Source organism: Gastrolobium bilobum, unplaced genomic scaffold (genome assembly GCF_033153095.1).
Source record: "Gastrolobium bilobum isolate Gb01-03AN ecotype WA unplaced genomic scaffold, APGP_CSIRO_Gbil_v1 utg11804, whole genome shotgun sequence".
NCBI lineage: Eukaryota > Viridiplantae > Streptophyta > Magnoliopsida > Fabales > Fabaceae > Gastrolobium > Gastrolobium bilobum.
The window spans coordinates 243,411-268,901 of record NW_026897403.1 but is presented as its reverse complement, the minus strand read 5'-3'; the positions used below and the strand labels follow the sequence as shown (position 1 = coordinate 268,901).

The window sequence follows — 25,491 nt, the reverse complement described above, 5'->3', positions numbered from 1 at the left end:
TACGTGCAGCAATCAAATACCTGTCATATATATACTTAAAAGCATTAAATGCGAGGAATCATAATCATACACCTGTCATTACTGTATGTAAAGCGGCTGCAGAATATATATATATATATATATATATATATAGGCAAAATGATTTTTGCAGCTGCTGTACCTACAGCAAGCAAGGATACACGTCCGAATCCTAGGATACGGCAATAGATCCTGAGTTTTTTTTTTTTTAAGAAGCCGTGGGGCCCACTTTTCTGTGTCAGCTGTAGGTAACACTATCTTCGGCTGCTGCAGAAATGTTAAGCCCATATATATATATATATATATATATATATATATATATATTGAATATCTTTGGGTATACCACCAAAGACATTAACTTATTAAATGTTTGGTTGTGCAATTAATTTTTCAACCATGTAATTCCTGTGGTGAATTCCAGTTGTAAGTCTTTCCTTCATTCAGAAGTAGACTAGTTTCTTGGTGATGAATTCCTGTGATCTCAGCTTGTATACTTATTTGAATTTGTTCATCATAACAATACTAGAGTTTGAACATGCATGGAATGCATTATGCTGTTTGTCTGTAAAAATGATTCCTTTTTTACTTTTAATTTTGGAAAAAAATTGAATCAAATTTTGGTAATCAACTTGTCAGTGGACACATACAAGATGCTCAATACTCTTCACTTTTTGCCCTATCTTGTTGGAGCGGGTCTTGGTTTATATATATATGGAAACACTTCTTTTATGTTGTAGAAATAAAATTACAAGTGGGATCCACAGGTAAGAGGAGAGAGAAAAAAGAGTTGTGGGACCCAATCTTTTTTGTGTATGTAGGAAAGTTTATCTCATGTAAAATGAGATAAACATAACCCATATATATATATATATATATATATATATATATATATATATATATATATTGGAGATATTCCAATTGGTTCATCGCTTTGTGATTAGTCTGATTCGAGACGGGTCCTGAGATTAAGATTTTAAATTCCTCCCAAAGATGCTATCAGGGAGGATCAAACATATACTTTCACCTCTATCTACTCAGTTCTCTGGCGCCAACTGAGTTATCATCAATTGGTAGTCTTGTTTTGTATATTCTATCTCATCAATTTCACTTTTTTTTTCTATGAGATTCTGATCCAATTGTATTGGAGATGAGTAGGTAGAGTAGGTATAAAAAAGGTAAGCATAAAAAATAGGGATAGGATATTGTGACACCCAAGTTGTGTTACACCCATGTGACACCCAGTCAATCTCACCGTTAGATCGCTTATGTTGATCCAACGGTTATATTTATTTCCATCTTTGTATGGTCATGATTTTCCAAATTTAAAGTGAAAGCATTAAATATGGGAAATCATAACCATACGAAGGTAGAAATAAATATAAAATATTAAATTTGGGAAATCATAACCATACAAAGATGTAAATAAATATAATCGTTGGATCAACATAAGCGATCTAACGGTGAGATTGACTGGGTGTCACATGGGTGTAACATAACTTGGGTGTCATATTATTCTATCCCTAAAAAATATCCTCTCTCTATATTAATTGTTTTATATTTGTCTAAACATTCATCTCGCTTCTCTCTTCCCAAATTCTTGGCCTTGTGAATTGTTTTCAGGTGACATAATACTATCTCTTGCTCTGGAACTAGACTATGCTCATGGGACGAGTTCACCTTATATTTTGACGGGGGCAATTTCTTTAAAATGAACCTGCTTATGACTCGATTAATAACTTGACCAAAATTGAGTCAACGGAATTTTAGGCAAAATGTGTAAATGTGAAATTTATGTATAGCCAACCAATTCAATTTTTTTTAAATCTATTTTCAAGAATTTGCAGATGAGTTATCATTTATTCCAATAACCTTGAAATTTAGTTATATTTATATTATTTAACAACTTTTTTTAACATTGAATTTTATTAATTCAACCTATGTAGCACCGGTACCGACACGTGACACGCGACACGACACGACACTTCGACACGTTAATTCTAAAAATATTAGATTTTGACACGTTGGGACACATTTTGATATTAAATAATAACTTTGAATATCAGATGTCCTCTTATTGAAGAAATGCGCCCATAATATATAGACGCTCAGGTACATGACAGTTACAAAAGATTGAAATTAAGTAATTACATGGCTGTTACAAAATATTGAAAACAAATTATTACAATAGTTATAAAAGATCAATAACATTACAACTGTTACAGAAGATCAAAAATTACAATAGTTATAAAAGATCAATAACATTACAACTGTTACAAAAGATCAAAAACATGATTGTTTTTATCTTCTAATACTCCCCCTCAAGTTGGAGAATGGAGGGAGGAAATGCCCAACTTGCCGAGAAGAAAATGAAATTCCTTGTGTCCCAAAGCTTTAGTAAAGATATCAGCAGGCTGCATCTCTGAGCGGATATAAGTTGTAGAAATTGTCTTGGCCATGAGATGTTCGCGAATAAAGTGACAATCCAGTTCTATATGTTTCGTGCGTTCATGAAAGACTGGGTTGGCAGCAATATGCAAAGCTGCTTGATTATCACAAAAAAGTTGCATAGGCTGATGGTGGGACACTCCAAGGGCAGCGAGGAAAGATTTTATCCACAATAGTTCTGAAGTGGCAGCGGCCATTGATCGGTATTCAGCTTCCGCCGATGAACGAGAGATAGTAGCTTGCTTTTTAGTCTTCCATGAAATGGGAGAAGAACCAAAAGTTATAAAATAACCAGTAAGAGAACGTCGTGTAATAGGGCAACTTGCCCAATCTGAATCACAATAGGCATATAATTGCATGTTATTATTTGTGGGTAGCATCAGACCTTGACCTGGGTTCAATTTTAAGTATCGCAAGACACGCAAGGCAGCATCAAAATGTTGTTGCTTAGGAGCTTGCATAAATTGAGATAAAGTATGGACCGCATAACATAACTCAGGCCGAGTAATAGTAAGGTACACAAGGCGACCAACTAAACGACGATAACGAGCAGGATCGGAAAAGTCATTCCCATCAACAAGAGCCAAGCGGTGATGTTGCTCAATCGGAAAATCAGCCGGTTTGCAACCAATCATACCTGCTTCATTTAAAATGTCTAAAGCATATTTTCTTTGACAAAGGAAAAGACCGGAGTGACCCCTTGCCATCTCGATTCCAAGAAAATATTTAAGTGTTCCTAACTCTTTGATTTTGAAACATGAATTAAGATATTCTTTGACCGCAACACACATAGAGGAAGCATTCCCGGCAAGTATGATATCGTCAACATAAACCAATAAGGATAAGAACATGGATCCCTGCTGAAAGGTGAAGAGGGTATAGTCGGCCTTGGATTGAATAAAACCAAATTGTATCGAAGAAGCTTGAAGCTTAGCAAACCAATTTCGTGGGGATTGACGAAGTCCGTACAAGGATTTTCGGAGCTTACATACTGTTGTTGAAGACTCAGGTGTGAAACCTGGTGGCGGTCGCATGTACACCTCTTCTTGTAAGTCTCCATGTAGGAAAGCATTATTGACATCTAATTGATGAAGTTCCCATTTCTTGGCAACAGCAACGGCCAAAAAAATGCGGACACTTACCATTTTTGCGACAGGAGCAAAGGTCTCTGAGAAGTCTTCTCCTTCAATTTGCTTATTACCATTAATCACCAAACATGCCTTAAATCATTCAATTGATCCATCAGAACAATATTTTATACGGTACACCCATTGACAAGGAATGGCTTTCTTTCCATGAGGTAGCTCCGTAAGATCCCAAGTATGGTTTTCTTCTAACGCAACAATTTCTTTCTTCATAGCTTCACATCATTGAGGATCAGTGATTGCATCCTTAAAGCTACGTGGCTCAGTACCTGCACTAATAGCAGCCAAAAAACTTTGGTGTTTGGGTGAGAACTTGGAGCATGTAACAAAATTTGAGAGAGGGTACAGGCTACCTGAGGTGCTGTTGGATTGGTGAACTAGAGAAGGTGTATGTGTATCAATGTGATGACATGAATAATCCTGTAAAAACTTTGGAGGACGACGTACACGTTGGCTACGTCTCAGGTCCACCATGGTACGACTGGTATCACTTTGCACATGTCCTCCTTCACATTGTTCATTATTAAGTAACACATCCTCATGTTCATGCACATCGTCTGTTTGGTCATTAGGAATTCTACTCCCCCTGTCGTGGGGGTCAAGAACATCAGGGTTACGATTTACACACTGCTCCAAGTTAGTGTCATGTTCAACAAGTGGTTCAATAGGCCAACTGGGAAAAGATGTAGGCAGTTGTGGGAAGTGTTGACTTGACTCATGAGGCGATGAAGGTTGGGTTTCTGAGCTTGCAAAAGGGAATACAGTCTCGTGAAAGTGCACATCCCTAGAGACCATGAGACGATGTGAATCAAGATCATAAACCTTCCATCCCTTTTTATTTGCAGGGTAGCCAAGAAACACACATCTAATGGAACGAGGATCAAACTTGTCACGTGGACGAGGACGCTGTTGAATATAACAAAGACAACCAAACACTTTCATGTGTTGGTACGATGGCTTGGTTTCATGTAGAACTTCATACGGTGTGAGCCCATTGAGAATCTGTGAAGGGGTTCTCTTTATCAAGTGTGCAGCCGCAAGTACACATTCACCCCAAAAATCAGTGGGTAAATTTGCTTGGAACTTTAAGGCACGAGCAACATTAAGGATGTGTCGATGTTTGCGTTCCACTCTACCATTTTGTTGTGGCGTATCCACACACGAAGTTTGGTGCATGATTCCTAAGTCTTCATACAACCGGCTCAATTTTCCATCCATAAACTCACTGCCATTGTCAGTCCTAATTTGTTTCACACATTTACCAAATTGTGTTTGTGCCATGGAAATAAACTTTTGAATAGATGAGACTGTTTCGGTCTTTTCTGCCATCAAGTAAATCCATACACTTCTACTATAATCATCCACAATTGTTAAGAAATAATGAGCACCACTAAAAGAACTCATGCGATAAGGCCCCCATAAATCACAGTGAATCAAATCAAAACTTGTTTTGCTACGAAAGGAACTAAGAGGAAAAACACTTCTTGATTGTTTAGCTCGATAGCAAACATCACATGCGACATTTTCAAATTTACAACTTTTAAATGTAAAAGGAAGAAGAGAAACAACTTGTTTTGAGGGATGACCGAGCCTTTTGTGCCATAATTCTACGGATTCTTCATGTCTTACAGCAAGTGCAGAAGCAGTCTGGTCACAAACATACACACCTCCCTTCTCTTTAGCCAATCCAATCAGCCTCCTCGACATGGGGTCCTGCACAAGACACAACTGATTAGTGAAACACAAATAGGACTTTGTGTTCTTTAGCAACTGAGCAACCGAAATTAGGTTGCAACGTAATGTAGGTACAAATAAGACGGCGTGAAGAAATAAATTGGGTCCAAGGATCACATATCCTTGTTGCACTGCACAAGTCTTACTACCATCCGGCAAACCCACTTGTATAGGGTTAATCTTTTTAACATTAATGAGGAGATGAATATCACCAGTCATGTGATGGGAGGCCCCACTGTCAACTAGCCAAGTAGGAGAAGCATCGTTCTTACCAGAAAGTTTCTCTGAAGTGGGATTGGAAGTGTCCACCAATTGTAACAAACGTTGAACAACTTCAGGTGTTAAATCTGCCAAAAGGTTGCTGGATACACTCTCACACTGTTCAAGCATGTGTGCTGCATGTGCTTTTGCAGTATGTGAGGGAAAAGAGAAACCACGCTTTATCTCATGGTCCTCATATGAGCGGCTTGTATGAAGTCCACGTCCTCTGGCACCTTGACTCCTTCCTCTTCCACGTCCGTCACGCTTGTTGGGGTAGCCATGCAACTGCCAACACCCAAAAACATCATGTCCAGGCCTTTTGCAATATGAACATTTCCCACGTTCGACACCTACATCTGAAATGGATTTTTGGAACACATTTTGAACTGCATAACCGATTGCTTCTCCACGGTCAGGATGAGCACGCGCAATGGACTTGTGTGTCTCCTCTTGAGTCACCATTGAATATACCCTGTTCATGCTTGGCAGTGGTATAGTGTTAAGGATTTGGGTGCGTAATCCACCAAACACTTCGCTATCCAACCCCATGAGGAACTGATAAACATGTTCCCTTTCATTTTCTTGGGCAACATACCTCAAGACGGCACACCTATCTCCAGTGGTACAAGCATCAATCTTTCTGTTGGCATCCAACTCATCCCAAGCCGCTCTCAGCCTTGTATAGTAGTTGCTTACGGTTGATCCTTGCTGCTTTATAGACATGATGCTGCATTTTAATTGATAAATACGTGGGATGTTTTCCACGGAATACCTTTCCTTCAAATCATCCCACAACTCTTTGGCTGTGTCAAAGTAATGAATGTAAGGCTGTATTGATGGATCTATAGCATTATGGATCCACCCACTTATCATCGAATTGCACATTATCCATGCATGCCCCTCATCAGAAGCATCATCTGCTGGTTTCTCAACAGATCCAAGAATGAATCCTAGTTTGTTCTTTGCTCGTAAAGCATTTCTCATGGCCCTTGACCAATTATCAGAATTATTTTCACCTTTTAACAACACATTGGTGAGCAAAATACCTGGACTATCTGAAGGGGCAAGATAGAAAGGTGATCTCTGGTCATTTGTCTTCAAGTGCACCGTTCCACTGCCCTCTGGTTCTTTCTCTGGCTGCCCTCCCGCACCACCAGTCTCATTTTCTTTTTCCATGTTGTTATCTCTACACAGCAACCCGGGGAACGTTTAGCTCTGATACCATAATAACTTTGAATATCAGATGTCCTCTTATTGAAGAAATGCGCCCATAATATATAGACGCTCAGGTACATGACAGTTACAAAAGATTGAAACTAAGTAATTACATGGCTGTTACAAAATATTGAAAACAAATTATTACAATAGTTATAAAAGATCAATAACATTACAACTGTTACAGAAGATCAAAAATTACAATAGTTATAAAAGATCAATAACATTACAACTGTTACAGAAGATCAAAAACATGATTGTTTTTATCTTCTAATATTAAATAATATTTTTAATTTATGTAGTATATATTATATTTAATATTCAATAATTTAACAAAAAATGAAATTAAACTTATAATACTCATCAATTTTGCAAAGAAACATAAGATATCCCAAATATTTATATTAAATTTAATAAAATGATAATCGTAATCTAACGAATCTAATAGTTGGAACTAAAAATGCAACGCAACACAACCTTTGAACCATTATTTGAGTTTCTACAACGCGTGTCGAAGTGTCGGAGAGTGTTGGGAAGTGTCAGACACAATACGTCAAGATTTTTGAAGTGTCGGTGCTTTATAGAATTCAACTATTAAATTGAATCCCTTTATTAAGTAGATCAAGTTTATCAATTTTTATATTATAAAAAAATTAATGAATAAATTATATAAAATCACCATGTACATAGATGTTTGTTCAGAAAACCATCCTGTTTTTCAATTGAATGAATAATTCACTTGCACTATCACATTACAAGAATTAAACATGTTTAACAATTCTAAAATAAAAATATCTCCACTCTCAACCCACCACTTGCAACTTCTCTTCATCCCTATCAGCTATCGTTGTTGTTGTTAGTTATGATGCACAAACATTTTGAAAAGCCTGACGTGTCATGTCTAACACTTTTTAATATTCTCTGACATTCAAACACGCATTACAAAGACTCAAAAAAGGGGTTCAAAATTTATGTTGCGTTGCATTTCTAATTTCAACTATTAAATTTGATAGATTACGATTACAATTTTATTGAGTTTAATATAAATATTTGGCATATCTTATGATTCTTTGTAAAATTGATGGGTATTATAAATTTAGCTTTATTTTTTCTGTTAAATTATTGAAGATCAAACATATTATGCACTATATAAATTAAAAATATTATTTAATATCAAATTGTGTCCTAACGTATCGAAATCTAATATTTTTTAAAATTAACGTGTTGTGTCCCACATTGAATGTTCATGCATCACTCTTTTGAAATTAAATTAAATTTTGACTGAGATTATATATTTATGAATATTCATTTTATATAAAATTTGGTGTAAATGAATCAAGATAATATCACATGATTCAAATTTTTTTAAAAAAAAAAATTCATATTTTATAAAATTTATTAAACCGTATAAAAGTTTAAGATTAACTCTTGATAATACACATATATATATACACACATATATATATATACATATATATATATATATATATATATGTATGTATATATATTGGTAAAATTTAATTTATTGATTTACAAAAATATAATTGATAAACCATTATAATCATACAAACGGTGAATGACTAGGGTAATTTGCAATTTTACATTTGGTGGTCAGTTTAAACTTATGTATAGCTAGCGACTGAAAAATATATGATTAATTAATTTCAGGCTTCACTTCGTTATTTTCTTCAAGGAAATGGAATACCTTATTATTTAAAAGGGAAAAATAAGTATCATTTTGAAGGATGTAAAGTTGTGTCATTTTAAGAGAAAGAAAGAGATAGATAAAAGAAGAGAGAGTTGACAAAAAAAATAAAAGTGTGAATTCACTACAACAAAAACGCCTTTTCACCACGGTAATTTAGTAATGACTAAATTCCGTTGCATTTAGATAAGGTGTTGTAGCTGTGATCCATCTTTACGCTCAAGCCTCTCTTCTGACCATAACCATATTGGGGATATATAAGACCCAGCAGGCTGCCACGGTAATTCACCACAACTTTCGTTTAAAAACGTGAAGAGGAATTCTTATCCGTTTGCTTATTTTAATTATTATTTGGCCTCTGACTTAGCTTACTGGCCTTTGACCCTCTTTTTGCTAATTTTAATTTTTTTGAATTTAAATATTTGATTGTTTGTAATTATTATTTATTCTATTATCTGCTTTTTTAATTTAGATATTTTAAATTTTTTTTTTTTTTAATTTTTAGAATTGATTTATACACATTTGATAATATTTTTATAATTTTATAATTTCATATGTTAATAACATGATTTTATTTATAGATCCCAACGTAAAGAGTGTGATTTTAATCCCCAAATGCTGAGATGCTAAATCCCTAGAAGTTTCCACTCACTACAACCGATTTGAGAATCAACTTCTCACTTCATTTCGTACTTCAATCAGATTTCGTCACTCTCTCGTTCTTTTTAAATCCATTCCGTCAGTTTCTCCGTTCTCCTAATCTGATTCAAGGCTTTAGTTGAGGTTCTTTGATTCAAGGTTTGCTCTCTCTTTCTCTATTCCTCACATTAATACACTTTTTTTTTTATCTGACATGCATTTCATACTCGCTCGTTCGATCTGCAAAATTTAAGCTAGGTTTGCTCTCTCTTTCCGGAATCATATCTCTGTTTAGTTACTCTGACTGATTGTTCGATAAATGCCATCTATTTTCCTGTTTATTGAATGCTCATTCATCATATGAATTCTAACTGTGCTACTTGTCCCTGGTTTTTGAATCATAATTTGGTCCCAATAATTTTTAGTATATATTTGCATTTAAATATCACGCTAACTCTGCTACTTGTCCATAATGATTTGAATTATTTTCAGATCTAACACCTCCAAGATGCTTAAATGATTGTTTAGAAAGATGTGTAGTTAGTTAGAGCTAACACAGTTCTCATATAATACATTCGCCTTAATATACATCAACATCAACAACACCTTTATCTTAAATTAATTGGGGTCGGTGGTAGATGAACCCACATGAAAGATACAAAACGGTTGAAAAAAAGTAAAAAAAATAAAAAATAAAAAATAAAAAATAAAAAATAAATAAATAAATAAATAAATAAAAATACACAAATAAAATAATAAAATAAAATAAAATGAAATAAAAATATATGTATATATAAATAAATAAAAGTAAAAAAGAAAGGGACAAGAAGAAGTGGGGGAAATGAAGGGGAAAAGGACTAAAAAAGGACCATCTGGAACATAGGAATAACAGCGAGTCTAACCCTCCACCATACTTATAGCTTTTCTCCATTCCTTTCTAAGACATACTGTCCGCCAATCTATATCCACTCCATTAAATCTTGTTTTACTACTTTCCCCCAAGTAAGCTTCGGCCTACCTCTGCCTCTTTTTGTGTTTAGCTCTTGGTAACAAACTTCTGTTCTTACAGGAGCATCCATGGGTCTTCTCATCACGTGCCCAAACCACCTCAATCTATGTTCTCTCATATTCTCGACTACCGGTACTACTCCGACCTTTCGTCGAATATCTTCATTTCTTATCTTATCCATCCTTGTGTACCCACACATCCACCTTAACATCCTCATCTCTGCTACTCACATCTTATGCTCATGTTGCCTATGTGCTGGCCAGCATTCCGCTCCATATAGCATTGCCGGTCGTACTGCCGTTTTATAGAATTTTCCTTTTAACTTCAGGGGAATTTTGCGGTCACACAAAAATGCAGATGCACTACGCCATTTCATCCACCCTGCTCTGATTCTGTGATTTACATCCTCATCAATCTCTCCACCATTTTGTAAAATGGAGCCCAAGTATTTAAAAGCATTTTTTTTGGGTACCTCTTGACCATTTAGACGCACAGGTTCTTGGTCCTCATCTTGTACCAGAGAAAACTCACACTTCAGATACTCAGTCTTGCTTCGACTTAATGTGAATCCTCTGGATTCCAATGTGCTTCTCCACAATTCAAGTTTTCTATTAACACCCTCCTTGCTCTCATCAATAAGCACAATATCGTCTGCAAAAAGCATACACCATGGCACTTCCTCTTGAATATCTTTTGTTAGTTCATCCATAACTAAGGCAAATAGGTAAGGACATAGAGCCGACCCTTGGTGTACACCTACCGTGATAGGAAAATAACTTGATGAGAAACTGCACAATATGGTGGCATGTTTTCAGAAACTGCACAATAGGTAAGGACTTAGAGCCGACCCTTGTTATTACATTCGCCTTAATATAATACAGCAAATTCCCTCATTAGAAACTGCACAATATGGTGGCATGTTTTGAGATTCCGAGTTGAACATTTTATCATGTTTATGGGGAGTGGCCAAGAAAATAAAAGGGATTCTAGTATGTTTACAAACAGTCAAACACTAAGGATCATATTCATGTGATAACAGTGATTCCAAATTACAAAGAGCTATTCTTAATACTTGTTAGTGAAAACTTGAGCTATAGGGTAACTCACCTTAGCACCTCTCTTGGGGCCGATTGGTGGTGGCTTTGGTTTTGAAGCTGCTTCACCTTCCACTGGAGGTGTGGCTGTTGCTGCAGCCTCATCTTCTGCCCTGATAAGATTAAGATACTTCAAGTTAACCAAGTGGTCAATATCCTCAGGAGTGTTACCAACAAAGTTGTTCAGAGACAGGTCAAGGTACTCCAACTTGGAACACTTATAGAAATATGTTGGGAACTCCCCAGGAATGAAATTGGTGTTGAAATCAACATGTGTGAGATTTTTAAGGTCACATATATATTTACTGTGAATCATTTCAAAAGATTCCCATAAAGATTATTTGTCTAAAATGAAGTTTGCGTACATCAGACATGTGAGCCAACTACTACAAAAGTGACCATTTGTTTATTTTTTTTTGCATAAAAGTGACCATCATTTTTCATAGCTAAAGTTTTCAACTTAATGAATCTTTATTTTTATTCAAAGAATTTTTTTGTGTTATCTTTCTAATTTACAGTCCTAGAAATTGATGTAATAAACTATAGCCCTGGAGTTTGTTGCTAAGGACAAGTCATTGACTGTTTGGTGTGTTCAAACCATTTTCTGTTAATTTTCAATTTGGTATTTATGAAGTTCAGATTTTAGGTGATTGGAAAATAACTGTCCACTTGTTAGGTTAATTCCATACTATATGATGTGACTGAAACATTTTCTTTTTGACTTGACTTTTTCGTTGATGCATCCATCTCCTATGTTCCCTTGTTTACAAGTGCTCCTTTATGCTGCAACAACAAACAGTTAATTGATAGCATCATGTGAAAAGATCAAATAATAATGTTTGAGTTAATAAATGAGACCTGCAAAGTCTTTTATTTTTAACAGTTCAGAAAGTAAAGTTTGATGCCTTACTTTGCTCTGTTTAATTCTTCACTTTTTTTTTATATCTATAATTTTACGGTTCAAGACATGCGATACTTTTATGATTTCTCACAAGTTAATTGCAGGGTGCAGACAGCAGTCACAAGACCATTGGCACTTAACAAAAGCTACCTCTCAACCCAGTCCTTTTGGTAATTTATTCCTTACAATAAACCTTATTTACTCAAATATAAGTTTTACTGGTTGTAGTTCCTTGATGACATAGATTAAAAGGGTGGAATATTATAGTATTGTTGTGAAGTCAAATTGATGCTGTCTACATAAATTGTTTTGAAATAGTAGCTTTTATATAAAGAATAGTATTTATTACATGTTTTATTACATATATGCAAATTTCCTTATCAAGTATCTTAGATCTTTATTTTTCTTTTCTTTTCCCCTTTCAAATCTTCTTGTCGCTCATAATAATCATCAATTAGCTGGCAGAGCAGGTAAGTTTTGTCCCACTGTCTAATATTCACTTTAATTAGATTCATCTAGAAGAATCACTATTTGAAAGGAAAATTGTAGTGTCGCTTTTAGGAGCTAAAACTTCATTATTTCCTACTCTTGCATTACTTAGATGATCAATATAACTTCTTGCCAAAAACAGAAACCTCTTCGCATTTTTTCAGTGCTTATTTCTCGGAAGTGATTTCGTGTTCTTTTTAATTTGTTTGTTTGGTTTGGATAGAGAAGAGAAGCAATTTGAAGCATTATGGCCAATGGGCAGTACTTCTTGTCACCTTCTGTTTTTAGTTTTGGGAGACAAAAGTTTATTTGAGCTCTAATAGGTAGCATTGCTCATTATGATTAGACACATCATTTGCATTGTCATTCATATAAAGATGTCTAACTGATATCCTTAATATATATTGCTTAAAATAACATTCACTGCTCTATCCCTTTTCATTAGACACAGAATTGATATATAATTTCTTGCCCCCAAAAGCTATATTGAAAATGACTTTTTGTTTGATTTGGGTAGGTTTGGCATTTGTCACCGCCTAGTAGTTCCCAACTCCCTCCATGACGTTAGATTTGGGGTTTTTTATTTGCTAAAATAGCAAAAGAAAACGCACCACAAAATAAACTGTACTTTATTTGATTGTTAAAGTAATATAAGTAATTGATATAAAGTAATTTAAGAGACAATATAATACATTATTCAGTATACAAATTGATCTAAAGATGTTAATTACTTATTTGCTTTAAACCAATATATGTCTTCTTTTTTTCGTGCCTATGTTATCTATTTTCATCACAAGATATCATAGCCAGTAGCAACTGCAAATTTGATTCAGTAATATTCTGAGTTTCTATTTAAAATTTTCTTTTATTTTTCTTAACACTTTTCTATTTAATATTCTAGAAAATTATTAGTATCTAATGGGATGAGATGCCCCACACACCAGTGATGTTACATCAAAATTTATATGTTAACAATTGATTATCACCTCGTGGTGCGTGCCTTTATCATTCTAGACGTTTTGGCTTCTATTAAATAGATCGAACTTTTATTTCATATTATATATATGTATGTATATTTATATATTTAATATAAAACGTAAGCTGTTACATCAAAATTATATTACTTGTACTATATGTAAATACAATATATCTCTTCACTACACCAAATTTAGATCAAGACTTGTAGATTAACTACTTGATCCGTGTAGGTGGACTTGGACAGGTGATTCTATTTATCTATTTGTGTTAGCTATTTTACCTTAAAGCCAAATTTGATTTGTACAGGCCTATGTTATTTTATATCATATTTTTCTTTATACTTTTTTTTGTTGTTTATTATTTTGTCCTTGTAGTTCTTCACATACCTTATACAAATTGATCTATCTTTTATTGTTTTTATCTTCTTTTTTTAAATCTGTATGACGTACTACTTGTTTTTATCTTTTATTTTTATTTTTTAAAATTGATCATATTTACTGGCGTTGTTCAAATAATGATGCTGAGAGATGTGCAATAAGTCAATAACACACCCCTTATTTCAAAGGGAGGAAAACATAACTGACTAACCAACAAATTTATGTTCTCTGCAGTGAGTAACTTAGCTGCCAAATTTTTTTCCTTTGAACAGATTTTCCACCCCACATCTCATTCAGCCACCGCAGAGTATATCAGGTACAACCTTACTTTGCTCTGTTTAATTCTTCACTTTTTTTATATCTATAATTTTACGGTTCAAGACATGCGATACTTTTATGATTTTTTTATATCTATAATAACCTAGTCTTAGTGGGGACATCTGTTTGTTAAGGAAAACACACATGCAATGATACAAGCTGGAGGTAGTAAGAGCAATGCTAGGAGAGGCCGTGAAATGGTAAGTCTCTAACAACCTTACAATAGGTCTATGTATGAAGTAGAAACTCCAGGTTGCTTCATTATATTCTTCAAACCTGCATATGTTGTACTATAAATTTTTGCATGTGCATTTTATTTGTTCATTCATATTTTATTAATGATATTAGGAGTTACAATTGGGAAGACCTGTGTGTCGAAGTGAAATTATTTTGTCGACTTTAATGAAGAAGGATGGAAACTACATAAATGAAGAAGGAAAGAGTTTGGTTGTAAGTAAATGAAGAATGAAAAATATATGACACCATTATTATTCATATTTATGTTTTTCTTTTATTTGATGGCTTCTTGCTAATTGTTTTATAGGACAAGATATCAGAGCACCTCTCTCAAGATCAAGACCGTGCTGCCACTGTAGGTGTTCCATCAAAGGTAAATGTTTATCCTGATGATGCTATTGGAAAAGTATGTGGAGCTGAGCATTCTGGCCGAGTGCGTGGTATAGGCAATGGTATTTGTCCTTCCGAAGTATTTGGAATGTCTAGGCGTTTTACTGGTTTTGTCAATGTTGGTGGCTCCAATCAACAATGTGTTGAGGACTTGAAAAAGCAAGTCAAATCTTTGGAAGTGAAGTTGGATGGATATGAAGAAATGAAGGTTGGATATGAAGAGACTAAGGAACAACTTGTACAAACCCAAAAACAAATGGCTACTCTTCACAAATTTCTACTAGATAAATTTGGTAGTGAGTTACCCATTTTCACCCTCTTTGTTATAATTTGTTAGAAACTTAGAATATGCATGAATTGATGTTAATAAATTGATTTATCCTTTAGGATTAATAGTTTATTATTAATCCCTATTCTCCTATTTCTACAACTAAAGGTAATTACCTTTTACTTCACTGATAATGATCCAATCCTCCTCCTCTATAAAGACAAGCGATAACACACTCTTTTCAACTCATTATTTCCTACTTTACCTTTCACAACTCTCTTTCTCTGTCTCAAACATATACATACACGTGAGTTTTTTTTTTAATATTTTTTGCAGCTCTCAAAGCTGTGAATAAGAGACCCTTTATGCTTGTGAATGGTTTTGTGAACTTGATTGTATTATGGATGAGATCTGCTTCTCTGTGGGGTGTTATTGATTCATATTCTGGGAACCTTTTTCTTTCTTTTTAATTATGTGAAATTTGACCCTCTTCAGAAAATGGGGTGGGTGCAGCTACCATGCTATAATTTACTGTTAATTTCTTTAAATGTTTTGGACATTACTTGAATTCAGACTTCATATATATGTGTCATAATAATTGCAGTCAAATGAATTTCAAAACCTGTGGGTGTTTGCTTCCAAATTTAAATTCTCATTTTATTGATTTTGTGCACTGTGTTTTGTGTTTGCATTGTTGAAGATCTTTTCAATTTGGATTTTTTTAATCAAAGTTGACTTGTGCGGTTCCATCAAATTACTGAAATGACATTTTCTTTTCACCATGTAACTGTGTTTTCAGATAAGGCTTAAGCTGCAACTATGTTGTAACTTAGCCTTAATAGTTCTACTGCCACAAGCCTTCTTCACATGTTTTTTTTTTTTTTTTGCATTTTGTCTTTTAATTAATTACATTTATATTTATTTTCTATTGCTTACTAATTTATTGTTTGATGGTTTACTTTTGAATAGGTGGGCCCGAAGGTTTATGCTCCTCCTCTTAACAGAATTAATGCTTTTAAGGTTTGTTCATATTTAATCTAAAACATAATTGGTAGTAATTTCTTGACATTGAAAAGTCATGTGACATTTTAACATATCTTATTTAATTTTTTTTTATACAGGTATGATTTGTGATAAGCTTTTTTAAAAGGATAGGATGCATACAACAACAATTCTTGGAAGACAGATTTAAAAAATGTGTTGTCATATTTTGTTTAGTTGAAGAATGAAGTTAATATTTTGTATAGATGTCTAGTGACAATCACAAACTTATAGTTTTAGCTTTATTTGACAAATATTTCTCTTAAATGATGTAAGTGAAAAACATGATTAGCTCTTTTTGCTGGTAAAGGAAACTCCTTCAGCTTATATGAAATGGAAAAAAAAATATGAATTTTGAAAAATTGTGTAAAAAACATGATATACTCATATGAATAGAAAAAAAAAATATATTGTGTTAAATTGTGTACTCCATTTTATTTGATTATCTCTCTTAATTTGGTTTTTGGTTCTCGTATCAAATGCAATTTTTATTATTTGTTTTTTATATGATTGCAAAAATTTATAATATTTTTTATTTTAAAAAAAAAATCCTTATAATTAGCCACGGTTTTGTCAGTGGCAAAATAAAACTTTTCATTATTGGGATCCAAATCGTTTAGCCACGAATAAACGTGGCTAATATAACATAAACCGTGGCTAACTCAATGTTACCACACTCATACAGACCGTGGTTAAATGCAACAAAAACCGTGGTTAAAATAATGCAACGCCTGTTTTAGCCACGGTTTTTGAAACAGTGGACAATTCATTTAACCACGGTTTTTATCATATTTCGCCACTGTTTTTGCCGTGGCTAAAGAGAAATTTTGTTGTAGTGGTTACACCTCTTTGTGAGAGTGAAAGAATATAAGTCGTGTCATTTAAAAGGATAAACACTTTTCTTTATTTAAAATTACATATTTTATGTGTAACATTAAGAAATGAATAATAGAAATTAGATATCCATAAAAGTTATAAACTCTAATTATTTAATTTCTAACTTTATTTCTCAATTTGCACACAATCACATAAAATCAGTGTAACATCATAAAAATCTATGTTATTGGTTTGGGAGACATAAGAGAAAACACAAATTTGCACGCAATCACAAAAAATTAGAATGCAATATGCAAGGCATAAAAATTGCAAAAAATTAAACTCGAACTTAGTATTAAATGTTATGTTCTTAAGGCAATTTTGCCCCCTCAACGGTGCCTAAGATTTGTATATAAATATCTCCCAAGATAGAACGAGTTACCTTTGTTTTGAAAGTGACACTACTATAAGTAAAAATATCGGTGGACACAATAAACGCTAATCAATCGCAGACCAAGACAATATAGGAGATTAATTTTGGTAGAATTTTGGTAAGAGTCAGGAATTTTTTTTTTTTTTGGATTCACTAAAAATAGGTATATATAAGAGATGAACAGTCACAAGCCGAAGAGGCACGACTATTCGGAAACAAAGGCAATATGGAAGGATTAATCTTGGTAGAGTTTTAGTAAAAAGTCGGAAAAACTTATTTTTGGATTCACTGAAGATAAGTATATATAGGAGATTAATGATCACAAGCTGAAGAGGCACGTCTATCAGAAAACGAAGAGATATAACTTTTCGAAAGCGAACAGGTGTTATTGTTCACAACCGAAGAAACGCGACTGTTCGCAAACGAAAAGACATGACTGTTCCAACTTCTTATCATAACCCTTTTATATATAAACCAACTAGTTTTGGAGCTTGATTCCATATACAAGCCTTATCAGTTCTTAATTCCTTAACCATTTCCCTTATCTCAAATGGCTCAATCCCATTCAACTAGGAAAAGTTCTTCCATGACTTGTATAATTCTCCTTATTGTGCTACTAATTGCTAGCACAGCCACAACAGGTGACTATTTTTTCTTCCCTCTCTATCTCTCTTCGCACTCACCTAGAAACATGATATTGTTATTTTTCCAGTTTTGAATAATTAAGGGCACTCGCGTCAATGTTTGATACTTATATCATATGTCAAGTGTGTGTTTGTGTGTACATATAAACTAGTAAATTACTCATGCGATGTCCGGAGAAAAAAGAACGAAATTGTTGTCGCCGTTTAACACATTCATCTTGATATCAAGTTCTCAACGATACTACGATGGTGGTATAAACATGAAGGAACAAAAAACAAAAAAGCACACTTTTTACTTGAGAATTATATAAAAAAAAAAAAAACGATTGTCATGCTATTTTGTGCTATTTTTGAACTTTAAAAAATTATAACATTCACACAGAATTTTTTAAATATCTACACAAATTTTTATTTAATAATAAGTACGTAACAGACAAAGTTCAATTCTTTTACTTCCATATTTTCTCAAACTCAAACGAATATTAAAATTTTGTAGTGCAAAGCATAGTTCAACAACAGCAAAAAAATAAACTCATTATTCAACTTCATGAGTCAAGATGCGTCATGTTTGTTTCTCCACAGTAGAAGTTTCGGTTCTACCACTCTATACCAAGGAGAATATCTGTTGCACGCACCAGCAAAAAATTGTCCCTCGGAGAAAATCCTTACAGCTTTGTTCGACGTTGCATATGTCACGGATTTGATGTGCCGCCACTCTTGCAAATATCTCTAATAACAAGTTTTGAAAATCAAAAAATTTTATTCTTTTGAATTCTTTTAAAAATCTTTCGAAACTCGACAATGTGCACAGTTTCATGGGTGACTTAAATTTGAATATAACATGAAAATATTTTTTTTCTTGTTTAGCTTGTTACTTTTAACGAGTTGAGTCATATAAATTAACTCATCAATCTGCATATAGCTCGTCCTACATTAATTACGAGGTATAGCAGATTCGGGTGGAATGAGACGAGTGTACTAATCGCATTTTTTTTAACTTGTTTATCAAATAAGCTATTTTTTTAATATAAATTTGATGTTGGTTTATTTTTTAATAATATAAAGTTCTAACTTCATCAGTAATAATTTTATATTATGTTTTTCAATACTTAGACTAATGTTTTTATGAGAAATATATTTCTTAATTTCAATTCTTTTATTTTTTTTAATTATGTAAAGAGATTATTTCTTGACTCACCATAAAAAAAAAAATTAAGCAGATCAACCATTATTATCTGAGTTAAGAGGAAAATGAATATCATGTCTTAAAATTTAAGGTAGAAATAAAGGCAGCATTTAAGACAATGTTCTAACTGTATTTAAGTAGTTAGAAAACTAATAAAATTATGTACTCATCTTAAAAACCATGTCATGTAATTTACAACCTATAGTACTATGAATTCAACCCTAATAACCATTTTGTTCCATGTGATGAGGTGCACAATCTGGTGTATGTTATGGAAGACTTGGCAACAATTTGCCATCCCCAAAAGAAGTTGTGGCTATCTTCAATCAACACAACATTAGCAGGATGAGAATCTATAGTCCAGACCAAGAAGTTCTCCAAGCTCTAAGAGGTTCAAACATTGATCTTCTTTTAGATATTCCAAATGATGAACTCCAAAATCTAGCTACTAGCCAAGACAATGCAAACAAATGGGTGCAAGACAATATCAAAAACTATGGTAATGTCAAATTCAGATACATTTCAGTGGGGAATGAAGTGAAACCTGGTGACTCATTTTCACAGTTTTTATTCCCTGCCATGCAAAACATTCAAAGAGCAATTTCTTCAGCTGGCCTTGGAAACCAAATCAAAGTTTCCACTGCAATTGAAACAGGTGCTCTAGAAGAATCATACCCTCCATCAAAGGGCTCATTCAGGTCTGATTATAGAGGAGCATATATTGATAATGTGATAAGGTTTCTAGGTAGTAATGGATCCCCATTACTAGTTAATGTGTACACTTACTTTAGTTACATTAGTGACACAAGGGACATTAGTCTTGATTATGCTCTTTTCAATTCTCCTTCAGTGATAGTGAGTGATGGTTCACTTGGTTACCGTAACCTTTTTGATGCTATTGTGGATGCTACTTATTCTGCATTGGAGAAAGCAGGGGGAGGGTCATTGAACATTGTTGTGTCTGAGACAGGTTGGCCTTCATCTGGAGGGACAGCAACTTCACTTGATAATGCAAGAACTTACAACACAAACTTGGTTCAACATGTAAAGGGAGGGACCCCAAAAAGGCCTCGCAGACCCATTGAAACTTATGTGTTTGCTATGTTTGATGAAAATCAGAAGCAGCCAGAGTATGAGAAATTTTGGGGGCTTTTCCTTCCAAATAAACGGCCAAAATACTCAATTAATCTGAACTAGTAGAAGCAAAGTAGATTCAGTAAGGAATAAGGGCTATGATTCCAAATGAAACTTTCATAATGCCCATTTATATGCAAAGTGTTAGCATTAAATAAAAGTTTTGTTATTAATGTTTTATAGTATATAAAATGAATAATTTCTTCTACAGCATTGACTCTAAAGCTAAATTTTCTGAACCCCTTGCATGACTATGACTTTCTTACAAAGTAGACCAACTGGTGTTAAAAACTTAAAATGAAACAGTATATAAATATAAAGAGAAAAGTGTTTACCCTTTTAAACGACCCAACTTACATCCTTTCACTCTCACAATGAAGTAGGACTCACACCTTTATTTTTGTTATCAACTTTTTCTCCTTTTTTATCTATCTCTTTCACTTTCTTAGAATGACACAACTTTATATCCTTTAGAATGACACACACTTTTCTCAAATATCAAAGAGTAAATAATGAGCAGCATTGAATGGCCTGATGGAATAAAAATTAAATAAATTGTTCCAAGTTTCCAAACAACAATATATTTTAATGTTAGATATCTTTCAGCTTTCACAGGCCACAATTATTATTATTATTATTATTATAATAAAGGAGTTTTAAAAGCCTGCAATGGACCAATCCAGCTGGTTAGGCCAACATCTGAAATGTTTAAGGTTGTTTGTTGGCTATTGCCACACCAGATAACCAGTGTCCATCTGAAGGGTTTGGGCTAAAAAAATAAAAACAAGATGCATGGACCAAGGACGAATTGATGATTCTATTCATATCACAAATTAAATTGTATCATGTGTTCTTTAATTATTTTATTTTTTAAAGAAAGTTAGCTCAGGAGCCTACTCATTTGCCCTGCATCTTGCAAAGGATATGATTATATTTTTATTATTGTTCAACATTTATAAAATTGGAAAATAAATGATCAAAATAATAAATAATTATAATTCAACGTTTAAGTAAATAAAAATTACATTTTATATAAAATTACAGGAAAATATAAAAATGTTAAATCTGATGCTTCCTCAAATTGCAAAGGTTTATTTAAAAATTATGAAAGAATTGTAGATTTACAAATAAATTTTATTTTTTTCCTGTCAAAGCGGAGCAGCAGGCATTTGTGGCGGCGGAAGCGTCGTGCTGAATAATAAGTGGGGCCATGAAGTTTTGAAGTTGACTTGAAAAAATATATATAAATCGATTACAATGGCTTTGCATGTATATGCGATCGCTCATAATTTTTTAGGTGGTGTTTGGTTGGGAGTCTTTCAGCGAATATCTATTTTTCTCAAGTATGGCTTTTAGAAATATCATTTTTGTTTCAACGTTTTTCACCAAAAACCCATATATCCAATTTGTCTGGATTTATGAGAAACATAGATATCCGCACTGTTTAGAAACTCAATTTGAAGGTGAGATTTTTCGGAAAACTGGTTATCTGGCTTTTAATGCACTGTTGATTTCATAAAGTTACCTAATTTTCCCAGTAAAGTTTTTCCTCACCAAACAACTTTTTTTTACATTTTTCTACCTATCTCACTTTATCTATCTTTCCAATCATTTCTCTATCTATCTCATTTCCATACTATTCCAAAAAAATTTCCTGAACCAAACGCTTAGGGGAGTTTGATATAAGGTATTTTTTAGGATTTTTGGGAAATTAAATTGAACTTTATTAAATTTTTAATTTTAGAATATTATTATAAATTGAATGTTTTCATCATATTTCTGAAAATCGAAATTTCCGGATAAAAAAATTTCTCCTCTGCCAAACCCCCCATTAAAAAAAAATAAGAACACAATGATGCAACCTGCATTTTTGTCTTATATGTACCAATCCTTAGGACCGGCAGTTACGATAAGAGAATTTTGTATTTGGATTAATTTATTTTTAAATTTGCGTCATATTTATATTGATAAAAAATAATTAAAATAAATTCATGTCATGTTGTGCGTCAATTTGCAAATATAAGAGTGACTTGTGTTACTATTCTTACAAGACATTCGTGTCATGACGTGTTATCTCGTGTCATATCAATATATATAATAAGTGTCACATTTTAAAATTGATAGGTTATTTGTTCGTGACATATCGGATAAATCTATATAACAAGCAACATATTTTAAATTAGTGGATTACTCGTGTCATATTATGTCAACCCGCAAATCACAAAATAAGAGGGTTATGTTTATGTTGAATTTTTTGAGCCATTTTCAAATTCACACGTATAGTATTAAATATATTCATATTCGTGTTAAATTTGTATCGTATCAACCCAAACTGTTATCCCTACACACAAAACACTAGTTTCGCCCTTCCATTAAACTTTCTTCACTTTCATGCATATTCTTAATACATACACAGATTCAATCTTATAACTATAAACCTTTTCTTTCTTTCTTTCTTTTTTCAATTAAGTTCCTTCATCACTGGAAATTCTAGTTAGATTCAAATATGATACATTTTTTAGTTATTGGAAGAACCCGGGTACTTTCCTTTGGTCCTAGAAAAAGCTCTCGAAAATCGTTTTTCCTTTTGGAAGATATTCTCCTAAAGAGAAAAGATTGTGTACATAAGTACATCCTAACATATAGTCATGACAAAGGATACAAGAAACACCAGAGTGAAAAAATAGAAAATGATTATGACTATCATGTGGGTCTCGAAGAGTCTATAGCAAGAGATCATTATTAATAAGCTAAGTTAGAATAATCACGTCATGAACTTAATATGATGTCTCAACCCAAAAATTTAAAACATTAAATTCACGAGTCATCACATTTGTATATACTTAGTTAGTTCATTATGAGCAATGTGAAACTTTATCTTACTTGATTATCCCAATAATGACATTCATGAAGTTTAAGTATCGGAGTGGTCTTGGTTGGTCCACATGTCCTTCTAACATGCAAGTTAAAAAATATGGCTATTTAATTCATTTAATACCAAATAACTTAATCAATATAAGAATAATTTATATTTACAAATTTTTTGTTTACAAGCTACATTATATATTTTGGAAAATATATTCTTAAATAAATGTACTTTTCAAAATATCTAATATAATTTATAAATAAAAAATTTATAAACACAACTCACTGGTCAATATAAGTCCAAAGATTTTATCAAAACACACACATAAGAAGTCAAACATGTTCAAGTCGCATACGGGATAATTGCACGTTTACACAAAAGACATATTAACATTTGACACATGGTACACGGACGCGGAAATGTATACGTTGAAGTCACGTATTTGCGACTTCATTAAATTAGTTAAAAGGATTTGAAAAAAAAAAGTGCAGTCTCACATAAATAAATAGTTGTATGGTACATATTGACTCTAGAAATATTATTACATTTTTGTTCTATTCTGTCACGTAAAATTTTGTATATATCGACAATTTAACTCTTAATTTTTAATGAGAGTATTACTTACTTATATGTTTAATTTTTTAGATAAACAATAAAATATTAAATATCCAAGTAAGTCTTAATGCTATTATTAATTAAAATCAATTATTATCATATGAATAAATAAAAACATGATCTGACTTAATTTTTTGAGAAACACTTAATATTTTCTTATGATTTATAAATTTTTATATAAATTATATTTATAGTTGGGTGTTATTAAATTAGTAATTTATTATGTATAAAAAAATTAGTAATTTATTAACATAGTATTCATTATAATAATTAGGTTTTAATTAGTTATAACCATTTATCAATAAATATAATAATCTAATATACTTGATTTTTTTTTTTTGATAATCCATCAATTCATTGATAACTTGACTAGTTCGATTCAAGTTGGATAGAATGACAAGGGTGATAAAGCTCTTCCTACCAAGTTTTAACACAATTGCATTCTCACGAACTCAAACTTGAAACTACTGATTAAGTTGAAACAATTATTTACCAGTTGATCCACGTGCTTGGAACCGTAGGGAGGGGCTAAGGTCGGCGGTCACCCCTCTCTAAATTTTTATTTTTTATTAAATATATAAAATGGAATTTTTTGTAATATTAGTATATTATTAGGGGAAATGTTATATTTGCAAATTTTTTATTTACAAACTCTTACAAACTACACTATGTCTGATCGGTAATACACTCTTGAGTAGAGTATTACCGGTCACACTCTTAAGTAGAGTATTACCGGTCAGACACAGTGTAGTTTGTAAGTTTGTAAAAAAAAATTGTAAACGGATAATTCCTTATTATTAGTACTAATAGTTAGTTCCCCCTAAAATTAAAAATAAAGAAATTTGTTCAACCAAAAAAAAAAATAAAGAAATCCTTATTCACGACCAACCACAGTTGCCTCAATTCTATAAAAAAAAATCATCAAGCATATGAAACAATTGGCACGGGCTCGTTTCAGCTTAACTGTAACACCCCGTATATATCCGGTAATGTTATCACAATATCGTATTAAGCTGCGCTTAATTAAAATGCGGAATTACTTTTTCTTTTCAATTATGATGCCATTAACATTACCAACTTGCTTAATAATCAATTAATAAAACATCGCCTGTATGTAATTGCAATAAAACAGCTAACTGAAATACCTCATAACATAGATAATATAAGTGTGGCTCTAGTCACAGAACTACAACAATGTAGACCGGACCATCTAACAGTTTATACAACTCCAAACTAAAAGTACTAACAGAAAGCGTCATGGACAATCCCCATGCTCACTCAAATAAGGCAACATGCCCAACATCAGTCTCAACAACATCATATTATAAATAGCGGAAAACATAAACAGCATCCAAATCCAGTCATGCTAACAACTAAGCAGAAACAACAAGATCAGCTAAGCTTCGGCCTCCTGCCGCCTGAGGCATCAGTACCCATACTACCTGATCCTGAAATAAGCATTCCCCAAACGTGGGGTAAGATCTCTAATCTAGAAATCTCAGTAAGTCAGTGAGTCCTCAAGGATCTTCCACC

The 25,491-nt window shown here is 32.9% G+C and overlaps 2 protein-coding genes across 7 annotated transcripts; both read left to right on the top strand.

The window, feature by feature from the left end:
• The first annotated feature begins 8,723 nt into the window (after window positions 1-8,723).
• LOC133306675 (uncharacterized) lies at window positions 8,724-16,596 on the top strand. Of its 6 annotated transcripts, XM_061507005.1 has the most exons (9): window positions 8,724-8,803; window positions 9,105-9,321; window positions 12,271-12,336; window positions 14,283-14,326; window positions 14,442-14,528; window positions 14,677-14,778; window positions 14,873-15,251; window positions 16,193-16,243; window positions 16,345-16,596. In XM_061507005.1, the coding sequence occupies exons 5-8, from the start codon at window positions 14,478-14,480 to the stop codon at window positions 16,222-16,224; spliced, it is 564 nt and encodes a 187-aa protein (XP_061362989.1). In that variant the 5' UTR covers window positions 8,724-8,803; window positions 9,105-9,321; window positions 12,271-12,336; window positions 14,283-14,326; window positions 14,442-14,477; the 3' UTR covers window positions 16,225-16,243; window positions 16,345-16,596. The 6 variants fall into 6 exon arrangements, with proteins under 6 accessions (XP_061362989.1, XP_061362995.1, XP_061362991.1 ...); XM_061507011.1 differs by lacking the exon at window positions 8,724-8,803 and having other exon boundaries at window positions 9,022-9,321; window positions 14,873-15,248; XM_061507007.1 differs by lacking the exon at window positions 8,724-8,803 and having other exon boundaries at window positions 9,024-9,321; window positions 14,463-14,528.
• A 1,467-nt stretch (window positions 16,597-18,063) lies between these two features.
• On the top strand, window positions 18,064-20,540 carry LOC133306681 (glucan endo-1,3-beta-glucosidase-like). Its single transcript, XM_061507022.1, has 2 exons — window positions 18,064-18,154; window positions 19,594-20,540. The coding sequence occupies exons 1-2, from the start codon at window positions 18,064-18,066 to the stop codon at window positions 20,538-20,540; spliced, it is 1,038 nt and encodes a 345-aa protein (XP_061363006.1).
• The last annotated feature ends 4,951 nt before the right edge of the window (window positions 20,541-25,491 follow it).